General features: G+C 47.4%; 1 protein-coding gene across 1 annotated transcript in view; it reads right to left on the minus strand.

Annotated features, from left to right (window-relative positions):
* The window catches only part of LOC124716916 (GILT-like protein 1), a 48,600-nt gene that overhangs the window by 13,252 nt on the left and 9,775 nt on the right, over positions 1–25,573 (minus strand). Inside the window, exons 2-3 of the mRNA XM_047243485.1 lie at positions 25,070–25,219; positions 8,488–8,658 (exon numbers count right to left, since the gene is read on the minus strand). Of these exons, the coding sequence (XP_047099441.1) occupies positions 8,488–8,658; positions 25,070–25,219 (321 nt within the window). The remainder of the gene's footprint in view (positions 1–8,487; positions 8,659–25,069; positions 25,220–25,573) is intronic.

The following is a 25,573-nucleotide window of genomic DNA, read 5'->3' on the forward strand; positions in this document are numbered from 1 at the left end:
ATTGTGCCCCTCACTCTCTCCATCTCCACACCCTTCATCTCCTTTCCCAACGCAATTTCCACCATCTCCCCCTCCCGGATGATAAGCTTCGCCCTAACATCTACTCTCCTACCAACTAACTTCCTGCCTCCTCCTCAGGGCTCCCTCTCCTCCCCCTCCCTCCTCATGAGCGGCTTGCCCCTCCTACTTCTCCTCCATCTCTTCTGCCTCCTTTCAGTGTCTCTGCAATCTCTCCTGCCCTGTCTTCCCTCTTCATCTCCTGCCCCACGTGTCTCCTGCCTCTTTGTGTACCCACTGATGCCCCTCCTCTCTTCATCCCGCCGCTTCCCCTGCTGCCCCTTGCTCTCCCCTCCTTTTCCATCCTCTCTGCCCTTTCCCTCGGCAGGTCCTGCCTGGCAGTTTTATTCTTCATCGTGTGTGCTCCAAATGGGTTTTAAGTGTGTTATTCCAGAGTGTTTTTACTACTGCGGCCGACTTTTAACGTGTGCATGTCCATTCAGTGTCTTCTCTGAGTTTTGAAGAATCGCCAATAGTGTTTTTTAACTTTCTGGTGACTGTTTTTTAACTGTCCTCCATGAACATCTCCGTGTTTATTTTTTACCTTCATTTTATCCCATTATTCTATTTTCCCCTTTATTGCCTTATGTACATAACATTTTATTCTTATTTTAAGTTGTCATGTTACTCGGCTGAAGAGCGGCAGATTGTGCCGCTGACAGCACTCCCCTGCCGATATGGGGCAGGGTAATGAAATGACGATAAAGAAGGAAAAAAAACGACGACATTCTGACATAATGTAAGTAATGTATATCTCTCTCCAATTTTTGTAATTGAGCTACTTTATTAATGAAATGTTTGCTTAATTATGTATATACACCCTGTGCTTCACTTTTGTATTTTTGAGTTTAGGTGACTTTGCAGTGTTACTTGGAAATGGCCATAAGGCCAAAATTGCAATAGTAACAATAAATATTTTATACACTCAATGGCGACTATGATGTCTTTTAAGAAATATTATATGACTGTGAATCCCAACCATGAGAAGTTAATCAAATTCTGAACAATTTGTAAGAAATATGGAGTGAGTTGTGACAGGTTGAATGTTTGTTGCGGCAATAGGTGTTTTGAGCTAACGAGTTTTAAAGTATCACTTTATTACCATTGTTTGACATACTTAAGAAACAACTTCTGCACATATATTACCCTTGAAACGTCCTTTGGCATATGGTAAGGAGTTTTTAAGATAACGTTACACATTATGTGGTCAGCCCATTCAGACCTATAGCAAATTACACTATACATAATTTTAAAACCAAGTAAACTGGTTCCAGATAAGAGAAATTAGTCAATGCTATGCTGCCTTTTTTGACAAAATTTTCATGTTATTATTCTGTGTTATGACCAACTATAAACTGGCAACATCTGTAGGCACTGATAACTCTCATATAACAAGGAACTATTTCTCTTCTTTGGCGCCAGTGTAATCACAATACGTTCTTTTTTATACAAAGCTACTCTGAGTTCCTTAAAATGCCTTTGTGAGGCATTACATACCCAGCTACGAGATTTAAAAAAAAATAAAGTGTCTTCTTCCGGTGTTATTTCCACATAACGACGGAAGATCTGTTTTCAGAAGATTCATATCTATTGCATTCAATGCTGTTGTTCACTCCTGTAGGATACGAACAACATTCAAGTCGACACGAGCATGTGCAGAATGAAGTGAATTATTGTAAAACACAAAATTACAGAAGCGGATTTTTTAGACATTGTAGAACGTTTTCGCTCGCGCCGAGAATTTTGCTTCTCCGATAAGAGGTCCCTTCTTGATATCCACCTCAGATACGCAGACTGAAGCGACGAATGAAAATTTTATACCAAGACTTGGATTCTAATCCAGGTCTGCTGCTCACTAGGCAGACCACTACGCCATCATCATTCTCGTCGGACAGGGAGTCACGAATCCCGCCTCTAGTGAAATTTGGCGTTAATGGGCTATGGCAGCAGGCGACGAACGTGAGTGCCTTGCCTGCGTAAGCCTCCTCATGTTGCGACGGGTGTGCCAATTCCTCGCCTGTCCTACTTCCCCTGCGTACCCTACCGTTGCCCGACCGCCTATGGAACGTCTCTTTTCCAGTCGCCCCAGCTCAACGATACCATTTGGGATTCGTGCCAAACATTTGCTTGACTCCCTTGGTGTGGAGCGTGTGGCACCCCAACTCCAGGGTTTTACCCGCCTGTCTCTCTGGTTGCTCCAGAGGCCCAGCGTCCTTCTAGACTTGTCAGAGTACCGGATGAGCTGCACTCCTGCGTTTGTTTTTACCTCCTTATTTTACGATATTTTACACCAGCGTCCCGACCATGTACCAGTATTTACGGATGGCTCTAAACTGGGGGACTCTGTTGGTTGTGCTGTTGTTTTCCGTGATCGAGTCGTCAAGTTACGGCTTCCTGCGGCGTTTACCATCTTTGATGCCAAATTGTTTGCGATCTTGCGGACATTGGAGCAGATGAGATGTGTTCCCAGTCTTAAGTTTCTCATCTGTTCTGACTCCCTGAGTGCCCTTCAGACTATGCAACATTTGTACCCAGCGGATACGGTCGTCCAGAACATCCATGATGCCCTACTTTACCTGCAACGGCAGGGGAAGGAGGTTTCCTTCTGCTGGGTGCCGGGGCACGTGGGTATTATGGGAAAAGAACTGGCGGATGTGGCTGCCAAAGATGCATGTTCCCTCCCTCACGTTGTTGAATGTGTCGTCCCCCTCCATGCTGTTACCTCCGTTTTGAGTTTTCGTGTTATGCGTCAGTGGGAAGAGAAGTGGCTGGCAGTCGGTGAAAATAAGCTGCGTCTGGTCAAGGCTACCACGCGGCCATGGCGTACGTCCTACCAGTCATGCCTGCGGGATGAGGTTCTCCTCACTCGCCTCCGCATCTGGCACAGTCCCTTAACGCATGGTTTTTTACTCTGGCGAGAGGACCCCCCAATCTGCAGTGCTTGTGACGTTCAGATTACTGTCCGCCACATTTTACTTGACTGTCCTTTATTCTCTGACCAAAGGGTGGTGGTTTCCTTGCCACCGGATTTGCCCTCTATTTTGCAAGACGACGCAACGACTGTGGTTAAGGTCTTACGGTTTTGTGTCCTGTCCAATTTGTTGCCTCGGATTTTAGGGAGAGGATTTTAATGTGCTGCTGGGTGACTGGCTCACCCAGGTTTTAGGTAAGAGGTCCGCCAGTCACGATTATCTACTTGTTTCCCTTCGGTTTCTGTTCTCTTTTCCTTGTGTTTCCTTTCCTTTTTTAGTGCGTTTCTTCTCCTCTTGTTTTGCCTCTGTATGTGAGGATTTGGAACTGCGTCAGGTCTGTGTCTTTTAGCCGTTCTCCTTGTCCGATGTCCGTCTTCGTCCCTTCCCCGCATGTGTTCCTGTTTCTATGCGTTTGGTCGCTGATGACCATGCTGTTTAGCGACCGAAAACCTCAAACCATACACACACACACACACACACACACACACACACACACACACACGCACACGCACACACACACACACGAGTGCCTTTGCTAACAGCACGACATCGCCTACAGTGCCTCTCCAGGCCTTGTGATAATATCAGTTGGATCCTAGACGACTAGGAAACCGTGGCCCTGTCTGGTAAGTTCTGATTTCAGTTTCTGAGAGCTGATGACAGGGTTCGAGTGTAGCGCAGACCCCACAAAGCCATGGGCCTTGTTTTGTTCGACAAAACAAGGAACTGTGCAAGCTGGTGTTGGCTCCACAATGTCTTGCACTGTATTTACATAGAATGAACTGGGTCCTCCGGTCCAACTGAACCAATCGTTGAGTGTAAATGGGCAGGTTCGGCTACTTGGAAACCCTTTGTAGCCATACACGGACTTCATGTTTCCGTGATAATGCGCCCTGTCACTGGGCCACAAATGTTAGCAATTGGTGTGGAGAAAATTCTGGAAAATTCGAGCGAGCGGTTTGGCCACCTAGATCTCCCAACGTGAATCCCATCGCACATTTATGGGGCACAATCGAGATGTCAGTTCGTGCACAGTATCCTGCACCGGCAACACTTGAGGAAGTATGGACTGCTACAGACGCAGCATTGCTCATTATTTCTGCAGGTGTCTTCCAACGACTTGTTTAGTACATACCACATCGAGTTGCTGTAATACGCCGGGCGAAAGAGGTCCGACACAATATTAGGAGGTACAGTGTGACTTTTGTCACTTTAGTATATTACCCCCTTGGTATCCCTATGGTGTAAAATAATCCCGGTAGCAGAAGTGTTGACGTCGTTGTCTCAGGGGCGGATCATATTCAACAGCGAAAACCATAACAGTTGTTAAACCAGTATTATTTTCATCAGGTTGCCCTCCATGGGGTGGGTGCACGCAACGACTGTCGTTATATTGGGTTAGATAGAGGTAACTATTAGTAACAATTAATATGTAAAACTGTCACTTTTCAAAATAAGTGTTCAAAAGATCACGCTTTATCATATTGTTTTTATTTCTCGGCCACTAAGTGCGACGTATTGAAATGAAGCTTACAAGCGCTCCTAGCGCCAACAAACTGCATTTTGTAAATAAGTTCAGGTTATATCTTTCGTTAAGTAACACCTAATTCAGTTAAGACAGGTCCCAACACGACAAAATATGCAATACTTCCTATAACGTACTTTACGTAGCCATATCAGTTTTATAATTAAGTTTAGCCCATGAGGCGTGAAATGTCGCTGTTACATGCTATAGTAATTTTGAACATCTAGCACATTACAGACATGAGAAAAAGTAAGAATTGTAATTTTACATAGTTTTACTCATAACAATTTCATGTTACTACTTAGTTATTATACAACATAAATATTACAAGAAACGTCGTCAAAACTGTAAACTTCAGGCGCAGCTGATAGAGGGCGCCATACGCAAAACCGATGTGTACTGTGAAACCAACATATAATTTTACGACAGTAATGGTTGAACTGCGTAAGCATTCACTTGAGCACGAACAACTGCTACAATTCCGCACTGGTATGTAATGTTAACATTAAAAGTCAACCATGTGATGGACTTGTAACTTTTGTAAATCGCTTTGTAATATATACTCTTGTATTTGTTTTTAGCATTGATAATGACCTGACACAGTTCGAAGTCTGATCTGCGTTGTGACTGTAAATGTCGTATTAAAACAACTTAATTCTACAACTGACTGCTGCTCTATCTAACCCAGTATTATTTTATTGTTCACAATAAACAACAAAATATTACTGGTTCACCAACTGTTGCGATTTTACTCCATTTTGAGAAAATGGGCGTATACAGTTATGGTTACACAACGAAATGAAGTCTTTGAACCATGAACAGTGTGACATGCCCTCACTTGATAAGACACTACATACGGTTTTGGAATTTAATATCGGACATTGGCGCGCAAACTCTGATGATCAGAAAATTTACGCGACGACCTGTCCTCCCCTTTACTGCCCACCAGATACTGGCAGTTAATATTTCATCCACCTCTAGGATTTGAATCGGCTTTCTTCCGAGCGGAGTGCCGCCCAACTGCTGTGCGTTAGCGAGTTATTTTTTCCCCGATTCTTTTATTGCACTAAAATACAATGAACTACGATGTTATACAACTGTTGATACAAACTTTTCACTATCAAACCATCCTTCAAATGATTACATTAATCAAGAAATTGAGTTTTCAGAAAATTAAGTGAACAAACTATAAGGCAAAATCAGCAAACACAATTGTTCAAAACACTAACACTGACGATATCTAAAGATAAATTTGTAGGAGCACTACCTCGGCCATTTGAAATAAAAGTTGCTGTTAGACAAGGGGACGGTTCATCTCGTTTACTGTTTCACTGCGTTCTAGAAAAAATACACTACTGACGATTAATATTGCTACACCACTAAGATGACGTGCTACAGACGCGAAATTTAACCGACAGGAAGGAGATGCTGTGATTTGCAAATGATTAACTTTTCAGAGCATTCACACAAGGTTGGCGCCGGTGGCGACACCTACATCGTGCTGACATGAGGAACGTTTCCAACCGATTTCTCATACACAAACAGCAGTTGACCGGCGTTGCCTGGTGAAACGTTGTCGTGATGCCTCGTGTGAGGAGGAGAAACGCGTACCATCACGTTTCCAACTTTGATAAAGGTCGCATTGTAGCCTATCGCGATTGCGGTTTATCGTATCGCGACATTGCTGCTCGCGTTGGTCGAGATCAAATGACTGTTAGCAGAATATGGAATCGGTGGGGGCAGGAAAGAAATTCGGAACGCCGTGCTGGATCCCAACGGACTCGTATCACTAGCACTCGAGATGACAGGCATCTTATCTGCATGGCTGTAACGGATCGTGCAGCCACGTCTCGATCCCTGAGTCAACAGATGGGGACTTTTGTAAGACAACAACCATCTGCACGAACAGTTCGACGACGTTTGCAGCAGCGTGTACCATTACCTCGGAGACCATGGCTGCGGCTACCCTTGACGCTGCATCACAAACAGGAGCGCCTGCGATGGTGTACTCAATGACGAACCTGGGTGCACAAATGGCTAAACGTCATTTTTTTCGGATGAATCCAGGTTCTGTTTACAGTATCATGATGGTTGCATCCGCGTTTGGCGACATCGCGGTGAACGCACACTGGAAGCGTGTATTCGTCATCGCCATACTGGCGTATCAGCCGGCGTGATGGTATGGGGTGCGATTGGTTACACGTCTCGCTCACCTCTTGTTCGCACTGACGGCACTTTGAACAGTGCACGTTACATTTCAGATGTGTTACGACCCGTGACTCTACCCTTAATTCGATCACTGCGAAACCCTACATTTCAGCAGGATAATGCACGACCGCATGTTGCAGGTCCTGCACGCGCCTTTCTGGATACAGAAAATGTTCGACTGCTGCCCTAGCCAGTACATTCTTCAGATCTCTCACCAATTGAAAACGTCCGGTCAATGGTGACCGAGCAACTGGCTCGTCACAATACGCCAGTCACTACTCTTGATGAACTGTGGTATCGTGTTGAAGCTGCATGGGCAGCTGTACCTGTACACGCCATCCAAGCTATGTTTTACTCGATGCCCAGGCGTATCAAGGCCGTTATTAAGGCCAGAGGTGGTTGTTCTGGGTACTGATTTCTCAGGATCTATGAACCCAAATTGCGTGAAAATATAATCACATGTCAGTTCTAGTGTAACATATTTGTCCAACGAATACCCGTTTATCATCTGCATTTCTTCTTGGTGTAGCGATTTTAATGGCCAGTAGTGTAGTAAGGATCTGGAATTTGGAGCTAGAAAGATCACAAAATTGAATCAATAATTCCACAAAGGAAAACAAATGGTATTAAGGTAAACTGCCTGGCTTTTGGAGCCCAATTTGGAACACGAAAGACGCAGTTATTCAAATAAATCATCTGGAAGAAATAGTGAAAAATCTGGTCTCAAAATTTTAGCTGAAAAAAAAAACCCAAATTCATGACAAATATAAAAAAAATGCACCAAAATTCATAGAAAAACAGGTAGGTAAAATAGAGCGAGTTAGTAAATTTAAATATCTTGGAGAAGCTATACAACAGAAGAGACTAGAAAATTTTTAAATATATGTAAGAGGTAACGATAAGGAGGGAGCATATGATCTGACAAAGAATACTTACAACAAGAAATAAATATCTAGATAAACAAAACTAAAATACATTACGACAATAATACTACCAGAATATTATATGGATCTGAATGCCTAACAATGAGCTATAAGCTGGATAGGATAGAGGTCCCTGGAAGATGCATTGTTGAAAAAAAATGATGGACGCAATACAAACTACAGATACCTGGAAAATGGTAAATAGTGAGAAGATAGACAAAAACACAAAGGAAATATCAGAAGCAATGGTTACAAGAAGATTAATCTTTTTTGGACACCTCTACCGAATAAATGAGAACAGGCTCGCGAAGTAAATGTTTCTGTATTTCTAGAAGAAGAAATCACAACAGCATGAATTATAGAAATAAGGAAAGGAGTAGAAAAAAATTAGAATAAAAAATCGGAAATAGCAGAACGAAATCTTTTTAACAATAAAATACTACATTCAGAAGGCTTTCAGTGGAGATAAAATAAGAAATTCGGAACAACATGGAAAGAAGAAAGGAGAAGGCAACATAGGGAGAAGGTGAAGGACTACTGCAATAACAGAATACAAGGAAAGGAGAGGGTCTGAATTTATTACGTGTCCACAGCTGGTTAATAAGAAGATAAAAAACTATAAAAATAAGAAGCAATATCTGCAAGGCTACAAAGGCGGGGAGCGCTTGGTTAAGTCGTTCTCACCGCCCGAGCTCAGCTAATCTGAGTCGACTGAACGATAATCGATAGGAATTCACGGCTGGCTTACCTCAGTCAGAATTCACGGCTGGCTTACCTCAGTCAGAATTCACGGCTGGCTTACCTCAATCAGTCTTGCTTCTGGGTCTGTCTGGTTGCGGATGGTGCACTCCGCCAGGTTTAGCAGCGAGGTCTGGTCTTGGACGTGGGCTATGGCACACGAGTGGATTTTGAGTCCTTCACACTCCCTTTGACCGTGCTCGCATGTGAAAGTGAGAGGATCCGTGCTATTGACCTGTGAAAGTAAAAGCAATTGACACACACAGTCTGTAATAAACACAAGCAAGTAAAAACTGTATAAGTTAGTAACAAAGTTAAGAGAATCTTCCGTCATTTCTTGGTGCTTTTCATTAATTAGTAACAAGTCATCGAATCTGTAGCTGAGTTTCTGTACACTGCTAAAAAAAACAAAAAAGAAAAAAATTCACACACCTGGAAAGACGACGTCGATTTCCATCCATGACGGCATATGAGACCTGGGATACACTCATGCTCATAAATTGAAGATAATGCTGATACATGATGAAACAACGCTCTGGTGGGCGCTTTGCGGGTTTAAATCACCTCCGGATAAGACCATGCGGTGCATTTGACCTGCGGTCGTCGCACGGTGGCTCTGGCAGTAGTCCACATACGCAGAGGTGTGTTGGTGCATGTCAGAGTACGGTGCAGCGAATAAGTGTGCAGACGTTTTCAGACGTGCTAATGGTGACTGTGTGCTGAAAATGGCTCAAAGAGCACATATTGATGACGTTAGGAGGGGTCAAACACAGCAGGTCGTAGCACAGGCCGTCCGTGTGCCACAAAGTGTGATGTCAAGATTATGGCAACGATTCCAGCAGACAGGAAACACGTCCACAGTGTACAAGAAGACCAATATCTCACCATCAGTGCACGCAGACGGCCACGGAGAACTGCAGGTAGCCTTGCTCGGAACCTTACCGCAGCCACTGGAACAGTTGTCTCCAGACACACAGTCTACAGAAGACTGAACAGACATAATTTATTCGCCCAGAGACCTACAAGGTGCATTCCACTGTCCCCTGGTGTCAAGAACACCGTACAAGGTCACTGGAGCAGTGGTCCCAGGTTATGGTCACGGACGAGATCAGGTATAGTCTGAACAGTGATTCTCGCTGGCTTTTCATCTGGCGTGAACCAGGAACTAAATACCAACCCCTTAATGTCCTTGAAAGGGACCTTTATGGAGGTCGTGGTTTGATGGTGTGGTGTGGGATTATGATTGGTGCACGTACACCCCTGCATGTCTTTGACAGAGAAGCTGTGGCAGGTCAGGTGTATAGGGACGTCATTTTGCACCAGTATGTCCGCCTTTTCAGGAGTGCAGTGGGTCCCACCTTCCTCCTGATGGATGATAACGCACGGCCCCACGGAGCTGCCATCGTGGAGGAATACCTTGAAACAGAAGATATCAGGCGAATGGAGTGGCCTGCCTGTTCTAAACCCCATCGAGCACGTCTGGGATGCTCTCGGTCGACGTATCGCTGCACGTCTTCAAACCCCTACGACGCTTCAGGAGTCCCGACAGGCACTGGTGCAAGAATGGGAGGCTACACCCCAGCAGTTGCTCGACCACCCGCTCCAGAGTACGTCAACCCGTTGTGCGGCCCGTGTAGTGTGCATGGTGGTCATATCCCATATTGATGTCGGGGTACATGCGCAGGAAACAGTGGCGTTTTGTAGCACATGTGTTTCTGGACAGTTTTCTCAACTTATCATACCGTGGACTTACAGATCTGTGTGGTGTGTATTCCCTATGTGCCTATGCTATCAGCGCCAGTTTTGCGTAGTGCCACGTTGTATGGCATCATATTCTTCAGTTATCCTTAATTTATGAGCGTGAGTGTAGATGTACTGACACTGAATGTTATTCCACAGCAAGTGGCGCAGCTACGAGAGCGCCGTCTGTGTCTACACTTTAATCGGGAATGCTCCCACCCAGAAGGCTCAGTATGGTGCAAAAGTGTGAAGCAGGCAGGCAACCTTGCCACGGACAGGCACTCGTGCCACCTACAGCCAAATGAGCGCGAGTGACAGGGATCAGATTGTGGCGGGATGGTTCTTTTGGAGAATTACCACACACGTTGGACGTGCTGAGTCAGTTGTGTAACGATGCTGAGATCAGCAGTCACGTGAACGTTCTCATAAACCGTAGGTGACGTTCTGGACGTTGACGCAGCGCAGACGCCCACCAGGATCGTGGTATTGCAAGGGCAGCAGAGGCAAATGGTACAGCCACCAAGTGGCTCATGAGAAAGCTTGTGAGCCGAGACGTGTCAACAAGAACTGTTGCGAACTGTTTATTAGCAGTGGGGACGGTACACGATTCGCGTGGTGTCGTCAGAAGATCGCTCTGGAGAGGAAATTGTGCGCCGTGGTCTTGAGCAATGAAAGTTCCATGGGACTGGAAGAAGGCCCAGTCATAGCAATCTATAAGAAAGGGTAGAAAATCGGATGCACATAATTAATGGCCCATTTCCCTGACATCGATTTGTTGTGTTCAGACATAGTGACCTTTATAGACTCTGAGAAGCTGATCTGCAGAAACCAGCACGGTTTTAGGAAAAAGCGGTCATACGAGACACAGCTGGACCTCTTTGTGCGTGATATACAACAGGCTCTAGATACCGGCTCCCAGGTTGATACCATATTTCTCGACTTTCAAAAGGCGTTCTACTCAGTTCCGCACTGTCGCTTCCTCCAAAAAGTGCGCGCTTACGGTTTATCCGACGAGATATGAGATTGGATAGAACGTTTTCTAACAGACAGGGAGCAGTATATCGTCCTGATCGGGGAGACTTCAACAGAAACAAGGGTAACTTCAACTATGCCCCAGGGCTGCGTAATAGGTTCGCTGCTTTTTGCGATTTACATAAATGATCTTGTTGATGGTATTGACTGTTTGCCGATGATGCTGTAGTCTACAGGAAAGTAGTATCAAACGAAAGTTGTGAACGTATCAATGAGGATTTGCAGAAACTAAATGCGTGGTGTAATGACTGGCAGTTATCTCTCAATATTAGTACGTGTAACCTACTGCGTATAACAAGGCGAAAATCCCCATTAATGTACGGGTACAAAATAAATGCCCAGTCTTTGGAAGCGGTAACATCCGTCAAGTATCTGGGTGTGACTATTCGAAATGATCTCAAATGGAATGATCAGATTACACAAGTAACGGGTAAGGCGAACTCTAGTTTGCGGTTTATTGGTAGAATCCTGAAGCGACGAAGTCCTTCAACAAGGACAATGCGTTAGTTCGTCCAGTCTTAGAGTATTATTTGTCTGTATGGGACCCTTACCAGTGGGATCTGATTCAAGAGATTGAGAAGGTTCAAAGAAGAGCGGCAAGATTCGTTACTGGTACATTTATCTATCGCGAGAACGTTACAGATATCATAGAAACTTTGAAGTAGGACACACTTGCAGATAGAAGGCGCGCTAAACGGAAGGGGCTGCCCACTAAATTCCGAAATCCGATCTTCACCGAGTATGTAGAGCATATATTATTACCACCAACTTTCAAATCGCACAATGATCACCATTCAAAGATAAGGAAAACTAGAGCTCGTACTGAGGCGTTCAGACAGTCGTTTTTCCCCCGCGCGATGCGCGAGTGGAACAGAGAGGGCGGAATATGACTTTGGCGCGAATTGTGCCCTCTGCCACACACCGCTTGGTGGCTAGCGGAGTATATACGTAGATGTTGACGTTCTACCTGCACGCAAGTGATGGTCGCTTGCGCGTACGACGTAGACCTGGTCAGTGCTGTCTCTTAGAGTGCATTCGTCCAAGATATACTGACCCAAACCCAGGCCTTATGGTGTGGCGTGCACTAAGCTACAACTGTCGCTCACATGTGCTGTTTTTGGAGGGGACGTTAATCAGCGCTCGGTACTTGCAGTATGTTGTTATACCCATTCTTCTGCCTTCTTTGAAAGAGAAAGGTAACGTATTGCTCCAACAGGATAATGCCCGCCCACACGCTGCCCGTGTTGTGCAAGACGCGCCGCAGCTTCCCTGGCCACTACGATCTGCGGACTTGTCTCCAAACGAGCACGTGTGGGCTACGATGGGACGAGGAGTGACTGGTGCGGCTCATCAACAAACAACTACTACAGAACTACGTGAACACGCCGAGCAGTCGTGGCATAAGGTTTCCCTTTGTACGATCGACTGGATGCCAGATTCAGCGCCTGCATTGCCGCCTGTGTAGACTGCACCACGTACTAATATGGGTGTTCCAGCATGGCTCGATACCTCACACCTCAGAACCGCCTGTGCTATTGATGTGTAAATGTAATCATTTCGTGTACTCCATATACAGTGTTGCAACAATAAATCTTGAGTCAATTGGAAATCCCTGAAAGGGTGTACTAATTTTTTTTTTCCGCTAGTGTACTTATCCGTCTGTGCGGGAAGATGCGACTTTTCAAGGTCTCATATCTTGGCTCCTATTCATAACAGAGGTAAGTGGTCATATGTTTTGGAGAACCCTTTGCCTAACGACCGTTTGTATCTATATCTGAAGAACGGGCATACTGCAGGTGTCCTGCATTACAGGGACAAAATTTAAACATTACATACGTCCTCCGGTCCAGCCAAATTGGGCAGATCAGTTGATCCTTCTGCGTTAGGAGCGCTCTAACACCGACCTTAGGCTCTATTTGTTCATCAGCGGTCCGTGAGGAAACTACTAAAAAAACCATAATTTTTGTGTACGAAAAGTACCAATTGTGGGAATGGTAACTTTTATGATTTATATTCATAGCAGATCGTAGAAATTTGTACCATAAATCCTTAAGACAATTTTCTGAGGACCTTGAAACTTTTTTCGAAATCATTATCCGTTATCAAGGTCTATGTTACAGACCTAACACACATAAAAACGCGCCTGATATTCGGTCTTAGGCGTAAATGTAATTTTAACTGACATAGTGAACACATGGCAGGGACTATAGGCTCATCGAAATAGTTCTGACGTCACCAAACTAAGTTTTCAGTCGGCATCTTCTCACGAATAAAACCTTGTGACTTGCTGTCTCTAAGGTGGACACTTCATGCCTTCACAAATATGCCGAGCGTAGTGCTGGAAAAAAATGTGCTGAAAAAGGTCTTAACATACCAAACTGAACTTAAAATCAATGTCAGAGATTTTATAAAATTGGCATGACTGAAAATTCAGTGAAATATTCCTAATAACATTTTTACAAATCATTAACTGCGAATTTTCGATGAAATGCGATCGGCGAGCAAAGTATTCGGAAGAAATACAAAGCAAACTATTTTGTCTTACTCTCTTACGATGCGAACTTATTTGTTATTTGAATGTATCAAAGTATACAGTATTTCCAAGCACATAAACAGTCAAAACTTTGGTGACGTACATAATTCGTTTTATATAAGCAGCACACACTACTATAGCAAGGAAAAGAAGGGGAGTAGCAGAAAAATACTCCTATCAGACCACAAATATGGCGGATATGTTCCTCTCGGAAAGACTGACAGGTAAGTCAGTACCCATTCCGTCTTCCTCCCAAAACTTTTTGTGCTGGAACACAGCAGCAAAGAGACGGTGGCGGTGGCAGAGAGAGGTGGCAGTGGCAGTGTGAGAGGAAGGGAAAGGAGGACAAAAAGACGTCAGTGAAAGAGAACGAGAAATAGATGGAGATAGGTGCACTGGGACCGAAAGAGACAACAGACAGTGGAACTTAAAAATACAGATGGGTCGATCATCCATAGTCTTGGGGGTCTGGACGCTCCCAGACCGGCAAATTGGGGAGTAAAATAGGGGAGGGCGCATTTTGGACGAAAATTTAAAGATGCATGTGCAGGAGCTGGACTACTCAGAATTATTAAGCTACCAACTTATGGTGGAGACAATAGTAGTGAGAAAGAAAGACAGAAGGAGACATTGTAAGAGGGAGAGAGAGAAATAGGAGTGATAGTGGGATATACTGTAAATCAATGGGAGGTAAATGAAACAGTGGGAGAGGGGCATATGTGGATAGTGGCAGTTAGAGGGAGAGGCTTTGTACGAACGCTTAACTACAAAGAGAGACTGGGTTAAATGATTTACAATGTTCTTGTTAAAAGAGTGAGAAGAATGCATTCATCTGTCAAAAATTTTGGGCAGGAAGATGGGATGAGGATTGAGACAGCTGATTTCCCACTTTCCTGTCTTTAAAAGAGGAAGAGCGTTTGTCCACTCATGTGGTAATGAATTACATGCAGTAAACGAAGTCGGCGTGTGAAACGCAGACATACCTCAGGCGTATAAACCGCGTGGAAAGGCCTCAGCTTCTCTCCACTCGGGACACTTAACAAAGAAAGAGAGTTTAAGAAAATAAACACCTTGTTCCCAATCGCGGATTCTTACTGCATACATAATCACGATCTCAGTTATGTAGTTACAGGCCTACAGCTTAATTAATTAAAAAGTTAATAAGATTAATTGGTAAATTTATGCACGGAAAACAGTTTTCGCCTGTCGTAACTGTTATAGCATAGCACTCCATCTTCAGGTCACAAGTGGCCCATCGGGACCATCTGACCGCCGTGTCATCCTCAGTGAGGATGCGGATAGGAGGGGCGTGTGGTCAGCACACCGCTCTCCCGACCGTTATGATTGTTTTCTCCGACCGGAGCTGCTACTGTTCGGTCGAGTAGCGCCTCAATTGGCATCACGAGGCTGAGTGCATCCCAAAAATGGCAACAGCGTATGGCGGCCGGGATGGTCACCCATCCAAGTGCTGGCCACGCCCGGCAGCGCTTAACTTCGGTGATCTCACGTGAACCGGTGTATCCGCTGCGGCAAGGCCGTTACGTAACTGTTATAAGTTTCCTATAAGTCATTTGATTAACACCAGACGCCAGGTCACAAACAAGTGATTTGATGTCTGAGCGGATATCAATATTCACGGATATCTTTGGTGAAGTTGACTTTAAAGACAGAAGAAATCTCCACCGATCGTGAAGTTTTATCTACCACTGTCCACGACGATACATTGGCGGAAAAAAATTAGAACTGAAAAAATAGAGTATTTGCAACCAATTAAAGGTCTTTAGACGGCTAGTCAGGCAGCAGTTAGAGTTGACAGTAAATTGAGTTCATGGTTCAGAGCAGTTTCAGGGGTAAGACAAGGCTGCAACCTGTCTCCACTGTTGTTCATATTATTTATGGATCATATGTTGAAAACAATAGACTGGCTGGGTGAGATTAAGATATGTGAACACAAAATAAGCAGTCTTGCATGTGCAGATGACTTAGTTGTGATGGCAGATTCGATTGAAAGTTTGCAGAGTAATATTTCAGAGCTAGATCAGAAATGTAAGGAATATGGTATGAAGATTAGCATCTCCAAAACGAAAGTAATGTCAGTGGGAAAGAAATATAAACGGATTGAGTGCCAAATAGGAGGAACAAAGTTAGAACAGGTGGACGGTTTCAAGTACTTAGGATGCATATTCTCACAGGATGGCAACATAGTGAAAGAACTGGAAGCGAGGTGTAGCAAAGCTAATGCAGTGAGCGCTCAGCTACGATTTACTCTCTTCTGCAAGAAGGAAGTCAGGACCGAGACTAAGTTATCTGTGCACCGTTCAATCTTTCGACCAACTTTGTTGTATGGGAGCGAAAGCTGGGTGGACTCAGGTTACCTTATCAACAAGGTTGAGGTTACGGATATGAAAGTAGCTAGGATGATTGCAGGTACTAGTAGATGGGAACAATGGCAGGAGGGTGTCCACAAAGAGGAAATCAAAGAAAAACTGGGAATGAACTCTATAGAGCAGTCAGGGCGAACAGGCTTAGATGGTGGGGTCATGTTACACGCATGGGAGAAGCAAGGTTACCCAAGAGACTCATGGGTTCAGCAGTAGAGGGTAGGAGGAGTCGGGACAGACCAAGGAGAAGGTACCTGGATTCGGTTAAGAATGATTTTGAAGTAATAGGTTTAACATCAGAAGAGGCACCAATGTTAGCACTGAATAGGGGATCATGGAGGAATTTTATAAGGGGGGGCTATGCTCCAGACTGAACGCTGAAAGGCATAATCAGTCTTAAATGATGAAAATAGAGTAATGAAATTTCGGGAACACATTTGTATAGGTAAAAATTTAAGTGATTAACATTGCTAGATCACAGGTAATATAAGCGCGAGATAAGCCATTATAACTGTGAAAGCAGGTGCATGAACAACAGGTGTAACTGCAAGAATGTTCAACGCAAGTAAGCAAACATGCATGCATTGTGTTGTATAGGTGCGGTTGTCAGTTTGTAGGATGGAGTTCCACGCCAGTTTTACACTTGGTCGTTCCATATAGGAACACTTAATGCTATTTATGGGTAACACTGGAGTTGCTGCCCCGTCATGTCTCGTTTGTGCTGGACTGGAGACAGATCTGGTGTTCGAGCAGGTCAAGGCACATGTCGACATTTTGTACAGCATGTTTGTTTACAAGAGCGGTATGTGGGCGAGCGTTGTCCTGTTGGAAAACACTCTCTGGAATGCTGTTCATTAATGACAGCATGACAGGCCGAATCACCAGGCTGCGTACAAATTTGCAGTCAGGGTGCGAAGGGATGACCCCGAGAGTGCTCCTGCTGTCATTTGAAATCGAACCCCAGACCGTAACTCCAGGTGTATGTCAAGTGTGCCTAGCTCGCAGACAGTCTGGTTGAAAGTCCTCCATTGGCCTCCTCCTAACGAACGAATGGCCATCGCTGGCACCGAGAGAGAGAACCAGCTTTCATCGAAAAACACAACAGACCTCCACCCTGCCCTCGAATGAGTACTCACTTGGCACCACTGAAGTCGCAAATGGTGGTGGTTCGGGGTCATTGGAAAGCACGCTACAGGCAGTGCGGGTCGGAGATGTCCTTCAAGTAACCGATCTGTAACAGTTGTGCCAACTGCTGCTCAGATTTCTGCTGCAGATGCAATGCGCCATAGCCATACTCCAAACACGATGGTCTTCCCTCTCGGTAGTGCCACGTGGCTGTCCAGAGCATGGTCGTACATTCTCGTGACCAGCGCTGCCAGTAATTATGTACAGTGGCTGAACTATCGCAGAAGGAACGTCCAGCTTCTCGAATCGTCAGAGACGAGGGTATGGTCAGGAGTCCCCCATGGAAGAGTAGGTGGACCACTCTTATTCTCCACACACGAAAACGTCCCGACGAACAGGGTGAGGAGCAATTTTTTTTTTTCTTTATTGTATTTCAATTCCCCATCGGGGCGGGCTGGCAGCAGCAAATGCGCGGCTCTTCAGCCGAAAGACATAGAACAAAACAACAGAAGACATTTAAAAACAGCAAAGGAGAGAAGAAGGCGAACATAGATATAAAAAGGGAGAACATCATGGAAGGCAATAGACAAAGAAAAAAACGGGGTGACTGTAAAATGGAGATAAAAAACTGTTTAAAAGTAGCACACACAAAAAGCCACACACTGCGATGATTAAAAGAACACAAGGCACAGTATGACTGGAGCATAAAGGTGTTGATGGATGGCATAGCACACAACGTAACACTGACGGCGAACCTCAAGGCAGTACACAATTAAAATCACACCTCTTGACACACACGAGAAACAGCACTAAACACAACACTGATGTGGCACACTGATGATGATCAATACAGAGGATCTGCCAGGTTCAAGGAGATGAGGGAGACCTGAAGAAGGGAGGGAGGGGAAGAGATGGGGGAGGGGAATGGGGGGCGCGCGGAAGAGGGCCAGGTAGAGAGGGATGTGGGAAGGAGAGAGGCAAGTATGGGGTGCAGGGTCTCAGGGGAGGGGGGGATGGAGGAAAATCCGGTCTGGGAGAAGGAGGAAAGAGGAGAAGGGGGCCCTGTGGAGGGGGGGGGGGGGGAACAAGGCCGGGTTATAGTTGGAAGGAAGGGTATATGTCACGGCGAAGTTCGTCATCCGGGAGGGGGAGGCGTTGGAAATTGCCTTGATGAAGGAGATGGAGGGTGTGGAGGTGGAGAGAGGGAGGGATACAGCGATAGAGGCGCGGCAACGGGCGGGGGGTGGAGAGGAAGGAGGAAACCAGAGGGTGGGGGGGATCAACCATGCGAACAATGTAAAGGATGCGGAGATGTTGGAGGAACAAGAGGAGGTGGGGGAAGGGGATCAGTTCATACAGGAGCCGTGTGGGGGAAGGAAGGCGGATACGGAAGGCAAGGCGGAGTGCATGGCGTTCAAGGATTTGGAGGGCCTTGTAAAAGCGGGTGGGGGCGGAGATCCAGGCGACGCTGGCGTAACAGAGGATAGGACGGATGAGGGATTTGTAGGTGTGGAGGATGGTAGAAGGATGCAATCCCCATGTCCGGCCAGACAGGAGTTTCAGCAGGCGGAGGCGGGAATGGGCTTTCTGCTGGATGGTCAGGAGATGAGGGGTCCAGGTGAGGTGTCGGTCAAGGGTGAGGCCAAGGTATTTCAGGGTGGGGGTGAGTTGGATAGGATGACCATAAAGGGTGAGGTAGAAATCATGGAGGCGAAAGGAGCGAGTGGTGCGGCCTATGATGATTGCCTGGGTTTTGGAGGGGTTGAGACGGAGGAGCCACTGGTTACACCAAGTGGTGAACTGGTTAAGGTGGGTTTGGAGGGTACGTTGAGACCGTTGAAGGGTAGGATAGAGAGCCAGGATGGCGGTGTCATCAGCATATTGGAGAAGTTGGACTGGTGGGGGTGGCTTGGGCATATCAGCTGTATACAAGAGATAAAGGAGAGGGGAGAGGACAGAACCCTGGGGGACGCCAGCCGTGGGATAAAAGATACGGGAGGTGGTGTTGTGGAGCGTGACATAGGAAGGACGGTGTGAGAGGAAGGAAGCGACCAGACGGACAAAATTGATAGGCAGGGCGTAGGTTTGGAGTTTAAAGAGGAGACCGGGATGCCATACACGGTCATAGGCATTTTGGAGGTCATGGGAAACAAAAATGGCGGAGCGACGGGAGTTGAGCTGGAGGGACAGAAGGTGAACAAGGTTGAGGAGTTGGTCGTCAGCAGAGAAGGAGGGTCGGAAGCCACACTGGGTAAGGGGCAGGAGGTGGTGTTGAGCAAGGTGCCGATGGATACGGTGGGAGAGGATGGATTCAAAGACCTTACTGAAGACAGAGGTGAGGCAGATGGGACGATAGGAAGAGGCGGCAGAAGGGGGTTTGTTGGGTTTGAGGAACAGGAGGATGCGGGAGGTCTTCCACAGGTCAGGGTAGAAGCCAGTAGAGAGGATGACATTATAGAGATGGGCGAGGACAGTTAGGAAGGAATAGGGGCTTCCTCAAAGGTGACGGTAGGTGACACAGTCGTGACCAGGGGCCGTGTTGCGTTTGGACTGGAGGAGAAGTTTAATGTCTTGTGCTGTGATGGGAGTGTTGATGTCGGAGGGGGGCAACTGTCCCAAGTACTGGAGACTAGGAGCAAGTGGAGCAACTGAGGTATCAGCACGTTCCATGACGGTGGGGAAAAGAGAATAATCAAAGTGGGGATCATCGGGAATGGAGAAGGCCTCGGAAAGGTGGGAAGCGAAGTGGTGGGCCTTACTGAGGTTGTCTGGAAGGGGGCGATCGTTATGGAGAAGGGGGTAGTGGGGAGCGGAAAGGGAACCAGTAAGACGATGGAAGGCGGACCAGTACTTGGAGGAGTTGATAGGGAGGGTGGCATTGAGTCGTGTGCAGGTCTGGCGCCAGTCTCGGCGTTTCGTTGCTGTAATAAGGTTCCGTACGTGTCGCTGTATTTGCCGGTGGCGTTGGAGTGTACCCTTTTAACGAGTGCGGAGGAAGGAGCAATAGAGTCGGCGGGATTCACGGAGGAGGAGGACAGCCCGCGGAGGGAGAGTGGGACGGTGTGGGTGGATGGTTTTAGTAGGAACATGGGCCTCCACGGCGTCAGTAATTACCGTCTGAAGGAAGGACGAGGCGCGGATGATGTTGTCAGGATGGCGATAGGTAAGAGAGTGGCTTTCGACCTGGGTGGAGATGGAGTCCCGGTAGGCATCCCAGTTGGCACGGCGATAGTCATGGACGACCTTGGGAGGGGGTGCAGGTTGCGGAGCCGGAGGGGGGCGGTTTGCAGACGTTATGGTGAGAAGGACAGGGAGGTGATCGCTACCTATGGGGTCAAGGACGGCGACAGTGATACGCCCAAGGAGGTTGGCGGAGGCAATGACAACATCGGGGGTGGTGTTACTTTCGGGTCGGGTGTGCTGGGGAATGGGAACAAGGTCACCCTGGATTGTGGAGAGGAACTGATGCCACCGCCGAAGGGCAGCAGGAGTGCGGCTATGGATGTTGAGGTCGGCGGCAATCACATAGGTGGAGAAGGTGTGGTCAATGTGTGAGATGAAGTCATAAGGAAGAGGAGCAGTGGAGCGGACATAGATGGTGGCACAGGTAATGGTGAGGGAGGGGAAGAAGATGCTAAGGAGAAGGTGTTGAGTGGGGTCATTTAGGAGAGGTTGTGGGCGGACGGGGATATGCTTAAGGTGGCCAATCACGACTCCACCCTGCGCGTGAGGACCAGGAGCATCAGTGCGGTGGAGGATATAGGGGGAGGTGCGGATAGAATGGTGGGGCTGGAGAAAGGTTTCGTTCAAGAGGAAGGTGTCGACCTGGTGGTGGGAGAGGCTGTGCATGAGGAGGTATTTGTTGGAGTGGAAGGAGCGAATGTTCTGGAAGAGGATGCGAGACTCGTGCCGCGCCATGACGGGAAGGATGGGGGGGGGGGGGGGAAGAGAGGGAACGGAAGAGACTTAAACTAGGGTGTCGAGGCGGGTGAAGGTGAAGTGGGCTTGGTTGTGGGAGTAAGTGGCGAAGGTGTTCAGGTGGAAAACAGAGCGAGCAGCAAGGGATATTTGTTGGAAGGTGTGCGGGCGCTGAAAAGGGTGAATGTTTTGGAGTACAACGGTAATGAACCGGATGATGTCCTCGGCCATGGGGGGTGGACGGAGGGAATTGTTAGGATGGACAGGAGGATCGATGGGACGAACTGGGACTGTAAGTTCAGGGGTGGCTGGAGGGGGTTTAGCTTTACGCTTGTGGCAGTATGTGGGATGGGGGCCATTGCAGGTATTACAGGAAGGAGGAGCAGCGAGGTTGGGGCAGTTCTTGAGAAAGTGGGAGGCCTTGCAATGGGGACAGGTGGGGGGGTTTTTGCAGTTGGGAGTCAGGTGGTCATTGTACATCAGGCACCGCTGGCAACAGTAGGATTGGGGAGGGGATTTGGAGGATTCAACAGGGTGGCGACGGTGGTATATCAGGGCACCCTGGGTGAGGAGATGGTCTATGGATGGGGCGGACTCTGAGAATACCCGCATGAGGTAGGTGGGACCAGAGGCATTGTGAATACGGCGGGCAGAGCGGATTTCCAAGTCCGGGTGGGAGTTCAGTTCTACCAACACTTCATCCTCTGTGATCACCGGGCTGAGCTTGGTGATCACAGCGGTGTAGGTGGGGGGGCGACGGGGAGGCTGGGGCTGACGAGGAGTGGAAGCAGAAAGGAAGGGTGTCAGAGAGGCGTGAGGGCCAAACATAACTCGTGGGAGTTTTCGCAGGAGGTCTGTGTGAAAGGATGGGGACGGGGACATGATAAGGACTGAGTCCCTGCGGGGAATGAGTTGCGAGATGGGAGCACCAGGTAAGTACTTTCGTATTTCCTTGGTGAGGGCACGAGCGTCGAGGAACTTAGGATCGGGAGTTGACACAACAAAGGTATGGAGGGTGGGGGCCAAGGTAGGGGTGGCAGGAGGAGGGGTGGTGTCCATGGTGACGGCAGGGGGAGGGGGAGGTGGTGTTGATTTTTTGTGGGAAGTGGCGGGAGCAGAGTCGGTAAGGACGCGCTTTTGGGGTTTTTTGGAGACTGGAGGCTGGGAGGAGGGGAGAGGGACGGGGAGGAGAGGAAGGTGGCGGGTGGCAGATCCCTGTGGCGTAGTGGAGGCACCGGGACAAGCAGCTGGTTCAGTGGTGGCGATGGTGGCTCGGCACGACGTGATGCGTGCGGGAAATGCAGAAAACGAAGCGATGGGGTCGGTGAGAGAGGGGAAGCCAACCACTTGAGGGGCGGCAGCAGAGGCGGCAACAGAGGCGTACGTGAGGGCGGGGGTAGTAGTGGGAGCTGTTGATGGTGTGGAGGCTGGAGGAAGGGTGTAGAGGCGTTGGTATACAGCAGGGGAGGAGATAGGGGGGTGGGTAAGTGGGGGAAGGGAAGGGGAGGTGGAAGGAGGGAGGCCAGAGGCGGCACTCCAGGAAGTGACTGTGGGAGAGGGGGAGGGGGAGGTGTAGATGACCGTGGAGGGGGGAGTACTCATTGCAGACGAATGGCGACGGACAGACGGACGTGCAGCAGGCGGCGTCGGCGTCGGAGATGGGCAGCGGCGAACAGACGGACGAACAGCAGGCGGCGTCGGCGTCGGCGGCGAACAGACGGACGAACAACAGGCGGCGGCGGCGGCGGCGGCGGCAGCGGTTACGACGACGGCGATGGACAGCCAGCAGGCGGACGGACGGACGGACGGACGGACGAACGAACAGCGACAGCAGCGGGCAGACAGACAGACAGACAGACAAACACACACAATTTTCGAAGACGGAGATTCCACCCTGAGAGTAGCCCAGGCTTTGCAATCTGACGCTTTCGAAGGAGGGGATCCAAGCCTCTAGATGAGCAGCAATTAACAGCTGTTTGCTGATATACAGGAAGATGGCGAGTACGGGTGGCGGGTGCGAATAACCTCTAACTTCGTATGAACATGCCTCTCGAGGCACAGCAGCACCAACCGACCGCCGTGTCATCCTCAGACGTTAGGCGTTACTGGAAGCGGATGTGGAGCGGCATTTGGTCAGCACACCGCTCTCCCGGCCGTTGTGAGCTTTCGTGACGAGAGCCGCTACTTCTCAGTCAAGGAGCTCTTAAACTGGCTGTCGTGTACACAGTTCCGTGTAGTCAGCACGTACACAACTTTCCCACTAGAGCGCGCCCCGCTAAGCACAACAGCGAGCGCAGGCGCAGCGCTCGACCGTCTCCGCACTACGAGATGGCGCTGCCTCCTTAGAGATGACCAAATTCTGCTTCCGTCGATCCGTGTATTAATATCTAACGCAGCCAATGAGATTACTGCTAACGTAGAACCTTTTCTCCTCACGGATCACACTCGCGCAGTGATACATGAGTGTACAGACCTCCGATTAGTCAGTCTGTACCAGTCTGCATTTGTCTGCACCAGTCTGTACCAGTCTATAGTCAAGTTTCAGTCTGTGCCTAATAAGATTACCCATATTCCTGTACATAGCTATGAAGATAAATGAATAGACACTTTTGTCAAGTATCAGAGATATGTGAGAATAAGATTAACGTACCAAGACCAAAGGAACTTCAGATTTTCAATTGTAAACAGCATCCAGAATCAAGTTACGTAATGTTGTCGCTTTTTATTATTTTAATAAATGTGTGTGAAAATTAATCAAGTTCTGTTTAAAGTTGGTCACTGTCAATCTGCTACTCTAAGCGTGCAAGTGGCATTTCTATCGTCTGACCTAACGGCAGAAGATAAACGCGCCACAATAAGACCCGAGACATATTGCTGACACTCGCCTACTTCGTTAGAGCGACAAGTCAAATAATCTGATGGTGTGTGTACCGAAGGTCTTACAGTAGGCACACCACACTGGCCTCACAGGCTGATTGCACACTGTTTTACCAACAGTGTTCGACAGACCCCAAATGGTCACCCACCCAAGTGGTAGCCAAGTCCGACAGCGCTAAGCTTCGGTTATCTGGTGGGAACCGATGTTACCACTGTGGCAACGCCATTCGACGCTAAATGGTTAGACACAGGGAGTGCTTCTTCGTACAGCCGGGCAGCTGGATTTGGCATTCTCCAGGCTGAAGTGAGTTGTGTCTGGGCTAGTGGTCGTCCCACCATAGAGCTTCCTGGAGCGTCGCTGTGCTGTGGAAAATGGTTTGGATCCACTTTTGCCTTGGACAGTAATTTATTTCTTGACTAGTCAGGTGTTTTGGTATTGGGAAGATGGCTGATTATGTGGGTAATACCCAATTTGATGCTTTGCAATTCCTTACGCTTTTACTTGCGGCGCTGTTCGCTGTGTATTTTAGGAAGTGCCTTTTAAGCTGTGATATGAAGATATATGTTACCTTCATTTTTTTAAAAAGGAAAAGTAAATACAAAACGTTCCAGCTGATTTCCTATCAATTGTTATTTAAGATGCCTGTTTCAGGCGTAAGCTTGATCTTGATAAGGAATGAGCTCTTTCTATGATGCTAAGATTGAAATGTGTCGAATTTTTTCATTTTGTGAATACTATAAGGCATATAGGCAGTCGTTTTTCTAGCGCTCTGTCTGCGGGTGGAACAGCAAAGGAGACGAGTACTAGTGGTACAAGATACCTTCCGCCATGCACCGTAGGGTGGTTGGCAGGCTATGTATGTAGATGTAAATGTAGATGTAGATGTATAGAGTAGAATGTGCTGTCCTCTGCAGCAGGTGTGTGTGTGTGTGTGCGTATAATGTAACACTGATGAGTGGTGTGAAATAAAGCTTTACGTGTAGTTTACTGTGTTTAAATCGTCTTAAACAGTAGAAAGTAGAGAGAAAATGTTACTTACCACAGTTTTGCCAAATGGGACCAGTTTAACGGTGATACGATCTGGAGCCTGGTTATAAGCCGGAAGCAGCTGGTCTATGAAGAATCCTTTGCACGTTTGGTTCAGCGTTTCATAGTAGACGGCAACTGTCGCTGTGTTATCAGCAAATACCTGTAACATAATATCTTCCGTAACGACTGGCAGTACACATACATGATGAAGCTGCCTTACACGATAAAACGCACTGAAGACGGACAAATGCAAGGGTCTGGTTGTGAATTCTCTGGCGTAGGTAAAAGCCGAGTACGGCAGTCACTTATTGAGCAAAATAAGAATGTCGGCCAGATTTGTTATGGATTCAGGACTTATTAGCGGATACAACTTTGTACGACGCTCTAAACGGAGTAAAATTATTAGATGTGGAAGTACCCTAAGGGAGCCCGCCCACCTTGCCGCGCGGTCTATTGCGCTGCTTGCCGTGCGGGAAGGCATGCCGGTCCTCGGTACGAATCCGCCCGGTGGATT

This window comes from Schistocerca piceifrons, chromosome 9 (assembly GCF_021461385.2).
Source record: "Schistocerca piceifrons isolate TAMUIC-IGC-003096 chromosome 9, iqSchPice1.1, whole genome shotgun sequence".
Lineage (NCBI taxonomy): Eukaryota > Metazoa > Arthropoda > Insecta > Orthoptera > Acrididae > Schistocerca > Schistocerca piceifrons.